Consider the following 10,193-nt stretch of genomic DNA (forward strand, 5'->3'; position numbering starts at 1 on the left):
CAAGCTCAGGGTGGTCCCATCTATCCACAGCTGCTCCAGCACAAGCAGTGTTACAGCAACAGAGGGAAATGTACAGCCACAAGCAGGTGGCAGGGGAAGCTCGTTCCAGCAGCTGCTGAAGGGCAGAGGGAGAAGCAGGTGTTTCCACTCAGACTGCTACCCAGCACTGCTCCACAGCTGCTTCAGTGAGCCCAGAACTGATTAAACAAAGAAACAAAACCCCTTCCAGAAAGGAAACTAAAATAAAGATTTAAACAGAGCAGAGGGTGGAAGTAGGCACTATTCCAGAAACCCCTCCAGATCCAGCTGTACAATGCTGCAGCAGGCTCAGGCAGCAAGAGGGAGGTCACTACACAGCCAGGGCTTCAAAGTGCCTCAGGCTCAGGGAGTACAACTCCAGATTACAACTCCTGAAACTCATCAGAAAAGAACTTTATTTTGTAGAAGATACCACTCAGTCATCTGAAGGGAAGAAACAGTACCCCAGGGCTGACAATGCTTGCAGGGACTGCATACAGGATGCTGTTAGACAGAAAGTCACAATTAACATCATTAAGCACTGGATTGTTAACAGGGGGGGTCAATCAGTATTTACTTACCAAAAAAAAAACCAACAGTTGCTTAAGTCTCAGAAAGTGAGGAGGGACAATCCCACCTGCAGGCTGAACATCTACAGAAATACTTATGGGAGAAAAATGGCCTTGATTAAACCTCTTCTTCCCCAGAAGCATTACCTCTCCAAAGGAGAGAGTACAAATGGATGAAACAAAACAGTTCAGACAAGTTAAACATAAAAACAGCCACTGACAAATGGCAGAACAAAAGGCATCTCAGCAGCCCATCAGGTTGGCTGCAGTTGTCAGGTAGGAAAAGGAAGTCCCAATCCAGGCCATTTCCCAGCACACACATTCAAACTGCAGCTTCTGCCAACTGCAGAAGACACAAACCTTGCAGCTACAGCTCGAGACACAGGGCTCCTCAGAAACCGCACCTGACAAGAACCATCTGATACAGAGGGGCTCACCACACACACCAGGGAAGCACACTGCTGCTCTGCTGCCAGTACTGCTATGGTCAACCTTCCAGAGACAGGAGCATTTCAGTGCTGGGGATGCTGTGCCCAGCTCTAGGCGATCCCCAGCTTCTTCATGGTCCGGTAGCGATCCTTGATCTGCACCGACGTGCGGTTCTGGAACGGGTATTTCTCAGAGATGGTCTTCCACCTCCCTTCTCCGTACTTCTTCACTCCGTCCTTGATCCATTCACTTTCCTGTACTGTCCACTTCTGAAAATGCAGGTAAGCAGTGAGGTCAGAGTCCAGGTTCACAAAGGAGTTACACAGCACAGTTTCAGCAGAACATCTCCTCCCTTGTTAGTCCTCCTTCACCAGCTGTGCTATGGACACGGAGGACAGAACGGTTCTGACAAAAGCACACATCCAAAATTCACTTCGTTGTAGATTCATAACTGAGATAAGAGCTACTCGAGTAGCTCTGCTTCCCAAAACAACACTAATCACACAAAAGAGGAATTAACCACTGGTGCAGCAACAGAGATACACAGTACTCAATGCCTACCTCCCACACAGCTGCACAGAGGCAGTGTTAAAAGTGCAAGGTCAATTCTGCTGAATTTTTGCATGGAAGGAAAATAAAACAGAATTGCAGAAAGCAGTCACAAGGGAAAAAAGCACTGCTTTGTGTACAGCTGCACAAGAGCTAGCAGCCACACACCCACGAGCAAGGCTGACCGTTATGAGGAGCTGCTGGAAGGCAACAGCTGCCTCGTGATACCCCTCACCTGAACAAGATGCTGCAGCTCTCCAATGCTCACAAACCTACTTCTGCACCCTGTGCACCAGGGGAGAGCAGCTTTGCTCAAATACCCAATATCTGATGTGTGAGAGGCACAGAATCACAGCCAATCTTTCAATCTTTTTTTAAAGAGAGAAACTCACACCAACTCTGTAAACACAAAAGACCCAGACAACGAACGCAATGCTGCGAGGTCTCAATGAGAAGCACTCTCCAGCCCAGCCTGTGTGCGTGGCAGCAGCTCAGCCTGCTGCAGGGGGCTGCACCAGAGTACCCTCACCAACATTTCCAATCATTCTATAGTTTGCTTTTCTCCACAGGCACATTCTGATTTCAGACCTTACAGAAAGGCTGCAAGAGCTCCAAGGTTACCTGTTTCTTGGAACCGTAGACTGCAGAGTTGTTGCTGCTTGTCTCAGTTAATGCTGAAAAGTAAAACAAGAGAATTACACTGTGTAACAGTGCAGTGTCAGGACACACTCCTAAGCCTTTGGCTCAACTGCCCAGCCCAGCTCTGCAGTTAGCTTACAATGAGAAAAATCCCATGACATGCAATAGAACTAAACTCATTTTTCCCTCTCTTCTCTGCAGCCTCTTTTAAACCCTGACTGCTTTATAGAAAGCTTCCCAATACGAACTGGCTAGTTTAAACAAAGCACGATGTCAAGAACAGGGGCAACTACCCAGGATGTGGCTGCACCCTGTGCTGAGCCTGGAATTAGCCATTCTGGACCCTCATCCACTCCTTTTAACTACCAGTATTTCCAATATTTGCATCCCTTAAGTTGAGCCTAATCAGTCTGAAAGATGAACAGGAGCTCTTGGTACATGTTTCAGGCTAAGAGGCACAAAACCATTTGGCAGCTGACCATTTTTTTGGTCTTTTGTTTTGGAACCAGAAATCATAAATCAGACACAAAAGGTAGCAAGGCATCTATAAATAAGACACAAAGCCAGGATTATTATCAATTAACACCTGTGACAGCAGCTCCATACTTACCCGCATCTGCAAAGAGCTCATCTTCACCACTCCAGCTGTCTTTCCCCTCTTCACAATATGAACAATTCCACCTTGGTCGAGAGGACCTGAAAGCAGGCAAGCATTTACTTCAGCTAATGGCTAGTAAGATTTTGGTGGAATGCAAAGCCAGCTAGAGCACAACAGGCAAGCAATGCCAAAAAACATCACAAAGCAATGTGCAAACAAGCTACTCCTCCATTCCCCTGAAGTGGAAACGAGTCCTTAGGAGCCCCTTCTACAGTATCTCATACTCAGCATCAAGTGGCATATTGTATTTTGTAACCTGCACTTACAAAGCCCAGCAACCTCACATTAACACCATGAACCAAAAAGCACAGAGCTTTCCAGGCATCACTAACTCAGCAGCAGCTCAGGGCAAGAAGCCTGCAGTATTTCTAAGCATTGCTTTGAAGTTTCCACCATTAACACTACAGGCAGCTGAGCCAGAGGTGCCTCAGTGCTGTTACCTGCTACCATGCCTCAAGCACAAACATATGAAATTAAGTTAAGCACTTTAGAAATACTTCCTGAACTTCATGCATGGCTATCACATCGATACAGCTAGATGGAAATAAAGTTAGTGTCATCTCTGGTCATTAGCTCAGCCCTGGGCAAGACACTTGAGACATTTCACCACTCTGCACCATAGCACATGATGCTTGAGGCCACTTGTGTTTCAGAGCAAGACAACGTGTCTCCAGAGAAGAGAAGCTATACAGAACACAAAGATCAGCCATGAAACCATGAAAAATTGTGATTTATTTCTCTTTCTAAACACAAAGCTCTCTTCAGTCTTCTCAACTTCATTCGTGAAGGTCCAAAGTATTATTACTGTCTGCTGTGCATCTTTGCTAACCAAAGAACAGCAAGTGAAGCTGCCACCATCTTGCTATAGCCTGCAGGAGACACCTGTGAGACTTAAGAGTCTCATATCAGTATTAATCTCAGACTTCTGCCAGTGAGCAGAACTTTGGTGTTTTCTGTAGGAAATACTTATAAAAATTAAAAATCTAAAATCCCTCCACCTCCTCCACAGCAGCCATGTGAGCTATAAGGCAAGTGGTAACAAATTCCAGAAACAGAAAGCTACAACTAAGAGCTTCTTAGCCACTGTGTGTCTTGGAAAAAGAGTTTGAGTTCTACTTCTCACAGGGCAGAAACCCCACCATGACTGTCAGAACCACCTCCCAACATTAAGAGCAGTGAGTGACTGCTGCTGGATCACTGTCACCTCTAGTAACCAAACAGCAAATTATAACTCCTCACTACATACACTAGAGGACAAGGTTGGCAAATATACTTGTACTGAATTAGAGAAAGACTTTTGTTATCCACTTTGGTAAAGTTGTTCTACAGAAAAATGCTGGGTACAGATTTATCAAAGCACAAGAGGCTTCATACTCAACCTTTCAGTAGACACAGGCTGGTCAGGCAATTCCTGAACAGGTCTATAGGCAGAAGATACAACTTGTTCCTGGGAAGAGTCCGGGCTTTCACTCGACTTGCTGTACTGGGTGTCTTGGTCCATGATCATTTGGCTTATGGTGAACAAGCGTTTGCTCTTATGGGATATTTCAGGAGAGTCTAAGGTCTCAGAACCTTGTTTCTTCTCTTCTTTCCGTCTCTTGGTTCTGTGGGATACAGAAGGAGACATGTGCTGGGGAGAAGGTAAATCTGTTTCATCCAGTCTGTTGAAGAGCGCATCTGAATCCGGGGTGTTCGACAGCATCTTGAAAGCTTCTCTCAGAACAGAAATTCCATACGTGGTTACAGTTCTACAGGGCCTCCTACAAAATAAAGAAAACTAAGCAGCTTGTTAAGCATTTCACCTAAATAGTTCCACTTCACTGACATCAGTTTTTACCCCATGCTGTGACCCTCACCAATTCACTATGACCCCAGCGTGCAAATAAAACTATTAAAGAAGCAATCACAACCCTCCCGCCCACCCCCCTTACGGGCACTGCCAAGGCCACCTAGCACAGCCAAGTTTTATCTACAGCACAGGGCCAGATTTCTCCGCCCACCTTTCCAAATCCCCGGAGGACACTCCTGCATGCACTGGAGCTGAGGCTGCTGCTTGTTCAGATATTTCCATAGGTACTGAAAAAACTTTGGAGCTCTTAACAGCTGCTATTCTAGGCTGAGGAACTGCTGGGTAACTAGCACTTCTCATAGGCTCGGGAGCTCCTGCTGTGTCCTCTGCCCTTCCAGCAGGGCTGGGCACTCTCACCACATCTCTGGCTGTTTCTGCACACTTTGGAGCTCCTCCTACAAGGTCCTTTATCCTTTCAGCAGGGCTGGGAGCTCTCTCTGTGTCTTTCACTGTTTCTGCATGCTCTGGAGCTCCTGTCAGGTTCCTTGCTCTTTCAGCAGGGCTGGGAGCTCTCACCACATCTCTTGCTTTTTCCACATGCCCAGAAGCATGCACTGGGTTCTTTATACTCTTAGCAGGGCTGGGTACTCTCACCACATCTCTGGCTGTTTCTGCACACTTTGGAGCTCCTCCTACAAGGTCCTTTATCCTTTCAGCAGGGCTGGGAGCTCTCTCTGTGTCTTTCACTGTTTCTGCATGCTCTGGAGCTCCTGTCAGGTTCCTTGCTCTTTCAGCAGGGCTGGGAGCTCTCACCACATCTCTTGCTTTTTCCACATGCCCAGGAGCATGCACTGGGTTCCTTATACTCTTAGCAGGGCTGGGTACTCTCACCACATCTCTGGCTGTTTCTGCACACCTTGGAGCTCCTAGCAGGTCCTTTGTCATTTCAGGGGCGCTTGGAGTTCCCACATCTCTCACAGTTTCTGCACATCTTGGAGTTCCCACTGGATCCTCAGTACGTTCAGCAGGGTGGGGAGCTCTCTCCACATCTCTGGCTGTTTCTGCATGCTTTGGAGCTCCTACAAGGTCCTTTCTCCTTTCAGCAGGGCTGGGAGCTCTTGCTGTGTCTTTCACTGTTTCTACACGCTCTGGAGCTCCTGTTGGGTCCTTTGCCATTGCAGGGAGACTTGGAACTTTCTCCACATCTCTTGCAGTTTCTGCACACCTTAGAGTTCCCACTGAGTGCTTTACCCTTCTTAAGGGCTCAGAAGCTTCATCCTGGTCCTCCATTGCTCTTGGAGACTCAGTCACCGATGAGCGCTTTGGTTCCTCAGCACGTTCTGAATTCAGACTCTTCATCATCTTTGACAGGAAATAAAAAGAAAGCATGTAACCATTACAATGATAATTCACTGCAGCACCATTCAACTTTACGTTCTAAGGGCATTTTAAGCTGTTACTTACAGCTCACTGAGCACTATGTGCACAATTCATGCCTACCAATTAAAGCCTGTAACAGTTTGAAAAGCAGCTCCAACTGTTTAAACTTTCTATGAAAAATCTAAAGTATTTCAGATTAAATCCACTATTAATTAGGTGCTTAAACTTTGCAACAGATTTGCACGTACAAGCCACATCACTATATTTAATTGTCTCATGGAAAGGTAAGAATTCTCCCCAAGATTTCATTTCGTGCCCCACCCTACTGCACACGAGGGCAGAAGGCAGCACAGGGCCAGAAATGGGTGCACAGGGCAGACACACACCGTTACCAGCAGCGGCTCCGAGGTATCCATGTAGGCCTTCAGGAACTGAAACATACACTGCTGGAAGTTTACATAGGAGAAATCTCTGATTATTGGATGAGCACGATTCTTCTCCCGGATGATAGTCTGTAACTCTGACCTTTTTTTCTGAAGGAGGCAAAAACACTCTGAATAGTTACTGGGCCTATAAGCAACAATCTGAGGAAGTGGGTCTGGGTGCCTTCCCTGCTGGGTGCTTCCTGAGCCCAACTAATTTACACTGACCTAAGTTTAGGAAAGGGTTGGAAGAATAGTGAGATCCAACTGGTTTCAGCAATTCTGTTTGCTTCCAGTGCCCCAGACAGTACAGTGCTTACAGACAGGAATGGGGCCTCTTCCCACCCTCCTTGCCAGCTCCTGTTCTAGCACATAAGCTCAAGTTCGTCCTGAGGCAAAGAATGAATGAGGGAACATGCAGCAAGAGCACACTCTGAAGTGACAACCAACAGACTGGAGAAATGCTCAACACTGAAGGTTCATCTTTCAAGAACTCATTTCATTTTACCACCCCGACTTTACCTCCTTTTTCAGATTTACCCAAGGGGTTTACCTCACAGTGAAACTTATGGCTGTGACAGAAGTCACAAACGCCCCATAATACCCCATGAGCCATCACAACCTTCCACCCATCTTCCATTCAGGTGCCAACTCACCTGGTTTCCAGTATCCTTCTCCATATGTCTCTTCAAAACTGCCAAAGCTTTCTCAAACTCTTTGTTTTTTATGCAGACAATAACAGCCTATGAGAGGAGAAAAGACCAATTTCCTGCTGATACCGCATTAACTCTAAGTTGGAAAGCACGTGCAATAACCATCATAGCACATAGGAAAGCACTTTGCTCTCTGTGCAAGCTGCTGTTCAGTTCTACAGTACACGATCAAGAAGCACGCGCACTGAAGATATGCATTTGCAGCCAACCCACTGCTAACTACGATAGTTTATGTGTTATGCAACTACTGTTGTTCACCGAAAACGCTACGAAGACACAAGCAGTGTATTTATTAGAAAAGGTCTTACAGCTTCCTTCAGTACTTTGTGGATGAATTCTATCTTCTTTTCGGGCACACTGAATTCCTTTGCAATCAGCTGCAGGATTCCAATTGCTGACTCAAGAGGAGTGAGCTCTGTCTCTTTATCAAAGGTGCAATCTACAAAAATGCACAGCCCGCGGCTTCAGAAATGGGCACAGAAGCGTTCCGTTCGATCACAAATTCTAGAGTCGCGGACGAGAACAACAGGCAGAGCGCCTACAGCACACGAGGTCCCTCCGGTAGGACCGTAACCGCGCACAGACCTCGAGTAACCGACCCCGCGATGACCCACCTAGGTTCTCGCCCTCCTCAATCCGCGATAGGAACTGCATGACGCGCAGCATCTGTGCCACCGCCGGCTCCCGCTCCAAGGGCCGCACGAGCAGCGCTGCGGTGCAAGAGAACGTTACAGCAGACCGCCCTCCCCTCCCCTCCCCTCCCCTCCCCTCCCCTCCCCTCCCCTCCCCTCCCCTCCCCTCCCCATCCCCGGGGCCGCCCCTGCCCGGCGCCCATCCCCCCGCACCCTGCATCACATCGCGGAGCTGCCGGAAGTCGCGGTTCCGCCCGCTGCGGTAGGCCGCCACGGCCTGGTGGAAGTAGAACTGCAGCACCCAGCGGTTGACCGCCTGCTCGCGGTCGTCGCCCCGCGCCGACGCCTTCTCCTGCTCCTCCATTGCAGCCCGTGAGCGCTTCGCCGCCATCCCGCCGGGAAGTGACGCGCGGAGCGCGCGCAAGCGACGACAGCACCGCGTCAGGACCGCCCCGCCCCTTCCGGCGCCGCGGTGTTATCGCGAGAAGGGATCCCGCGATGATCCGGGAAACTACAGCTCCCGGCGTGCCCCGCGCCAGCCCCGCCGCGCTGCTGCCCCCTGGCGGGTTGGAGGTGCGGCCGGGCCCAGAGGCGGGGGCTGTTACCCGCCCCGCGTGGCCCAGCCGCTCGCAAGCCCCTTGCCCTGTCTTGTTACAGGAGAGGACATAGAGTAGAATTGGATGCACTGGAAACGACTCCAGCTGCAATGAACATGGCTCGATCTGGTTCTCACAGCCACTCCAGCCTGGCTTTGAATGGACCTCCCCTCAGCCGTGCTGGCCGCACTGCTTTTGATGTAGCCCAGGATGCAGCTGGCTGTCTGGGCTGTGAGGGCACAGTGCTGGCTCATGGTCCAGTGCCCACAAGTCCTTTCTGGCAGGACTGTGCTCTGTCCTTTCTCCCCTACAGCTTGTACTGACAGCAGGGTGCTTGGCACTGTTGAACCTCACGAGGCTCACCTGGGCCTGCTGCTCAAGCCTGTCCAGGAGTCTCTGGATGATCTGCCAGCTCCACGGGCAGTGCTCCCCGTCACAGGGAATCCAGCACGTGATCCAGCAATCCCGTGAGCAGCACAAGCACTGTGCCAGCGCCAGGCTTAGTGCTGCCAGCTGTCCCTGGGGCCGCAGGCTCTGTCACCACACTGTGCCACATCTCAGAGGTTGCTTCACCTCGAGTGGAAAAGCACGTGGAAATTCCTCTCACGTGAGGTTATCCAGGATACTCCCTTCCCTCCACGCCTGGCCAGAGGAGAAGGAAACGCACGTGAGAAAAATCCATGGGTCAAGTGGAAAACAGTAAAACTGGGAGGGGATTTTATTGGCAAACAAAGGGAGATAAAAATAATCGTGTGAGGCCCAGCAGCAGCAGCTTGGCCCAGGCAGCACGGGTCAGAGGGAGCTGTGTAAGGGGAGGTGTCACGTGACCAGCACGGCTGTAGTAGGAAGGCTGCAGAGGGAGATAGGGACGGCTGCTTCCTGGGCCGAGACACGATGGCACAGAGATGTGCTCTGACTGGGATTCCTCACCCTGTGAAACTCCACGAGCAATGTGACTGAGCTCTTTCTGTGTCACAGCGTGTAAGGACGTGGGGCAAGGCTGGTAGTCCCAAACTTCACCATTCTCCCTGATCTGATGATTTTGAGCAATTGCATTTACTTCTGCTATGAGACAGAAAAGAGTCCTTGGAGCCCTCTCTCCAGTGAAACAATGAAAGCATTCTCCCAGAGCCACATGGGCAGAGCCACACAGGGCTGCCTGCCCCTCCAGCCCTGTAGGGCTCAAGGAAAGCAGCAGAGCTGTGGCTCGCCATGCCCAGCACTGTGAGCCCCCTGCTTCCAGCAGTGCCACCGCCCCTGTGGTCCCCACCAACACCTCTCTGCCATTCCACCAGAGCCTCAGCACAGCTCGGTAGCTCACTCTGTACCCTGGGAAATCAAGCTGCTTCAGGTTAGAGCAGACCAATGGGACTTCTGCAGCAGCTGAAGGAGCCGTAGCACAGTCATGCTGACAGGTGTCAGAAGTCATTGTGGCTGAGAGCCGAGATGGTGCTAATCCCTGCAGCTCTGCTGCTACCAGGACATGTGGCAGGGGCTGCACTTCTGGCATCTCAGATAAGTCCTTGCTCCCACAAGGTCTCCTGGCCTGCCTGTGTCAACTATGTGCTAGCAGCATGCAGCACTGGAAAATGACTCTGTGCTTGTGATTTCCAGAGCAGCCACAGCACTACAGACCGTTGTTATGGTCTCTCAATCTTCTGTGACAAATGAAGAGGAAGCAGGAATTATGGAAATGAGACCAGGAATGCTGCGAGCCCTCTGTCCACTTTCACTGAATCCTTTCCCAGTGTCACCATTAATTCCCTTTCAGGAAAAGGTTTGGTGTTTTTTGTGCCAAA

At 49.8% G+C, this 10,193-nt stretch overlaps 2 protein-coding genes across 3 annotated transcripts in view; both read right to left on the minus strand.

Moving 5' to 3' along the window:
- Positions 1–417: 417 nt before the first annotated feature.
- Positions 418–8,197, minus strand: TERF2 (telomeric repeat binding factor 2). 2 transcript variants are annotated; one of them, XM_065745425.1, is made up of 10 exons: positions 8,012–8,197; positions 7,781–7,876; positions 7,475–7,605; positions 7,110–7,196; positions 6,418–6,564; positions 4,863–6,013; positions 4,242–4,466; positions 2,815–2,900; positions 2,187–2,239; positions 418–1,285 (listed from the first exon to the last, which is right to left on the minus strand). In XM_065745425.1, exons 1-10 carry the CDS (start codon positions 8,187–8,189, stop codon positions 1,127–1,129), a joined length of 2,313 nt encoding a protein of 770 aa, XP_065601497.1. In that variant the 5' UTR covers positions 8,190–8,197; the 3' UTR covers positions 418–1,126. The 2 variants fall into 2 exon arrangements, with proteins under 2 accessions (XP_065601497.1, XP_065601496.1); XM_065745424.1 differs by having other exon boundaries at positions 4,242–4,622.
- A 1,351-nt stretch (positions 8,198–9,548) lies between these two features.
- NOB1 (NIN1 (RPN12) binding protein 1 homolog) overlaps positions 9,549–10,193 on the minus strand; it is an 84,328-nt gene continuing 83,683 nt past the window's right edge. Inside the window, exon 10 of the transcript XR_010622715.1 lies at positions 9,549–9,559. The gene's annotated coding sequence lies outside the window, so the exon portion shown is untranslated. The remainder of the gene's footprint in view (positions 9,560–10,193) is intronic.

Source organism: Cyrtonyx montezumae, unplaced genomic scaffold, assembly GCF_038088225.1.
Source record: "Cyrtonyx montezumae isolate F1298 unplaced genomic scaffold, pur_monq_1.0 scaffold_35, whole genome shotgun sequence".
NCBI classification, from domain to species: domain Eukaryota; kingdom Metazoa; phylum Chordata; class Aves; order Galliformes; family Odontophoridae; genus Cyrtonyx; species Cyrtonyx montezumae.

Bases quoted from the DNA above. Each gene is read 5' to 3' on its own strand.
- TERF2 (XM_065745424.1), bottom strand. From the start codon at position 8,189: ATGGCGGCGAAGCGCTCACGGGCTGCAATGGAGGAGCAGGAGAAGGCG. The intron at 7,877-8,011 runs GTGCGGGGGGAT...CTTGCACCGCAG, and splicing joins GCTCCGCGATGTGATGCAGG to CGCTGCTCGTGCGGCCCTTG. The intron at 2,240-2,814 runs GTAAGTATGGAG...TTTACTTTTCAG, and splicing joins TGAGCTCTTTGCAGATGCGG to CATTAACTGAGACAAGCAGC.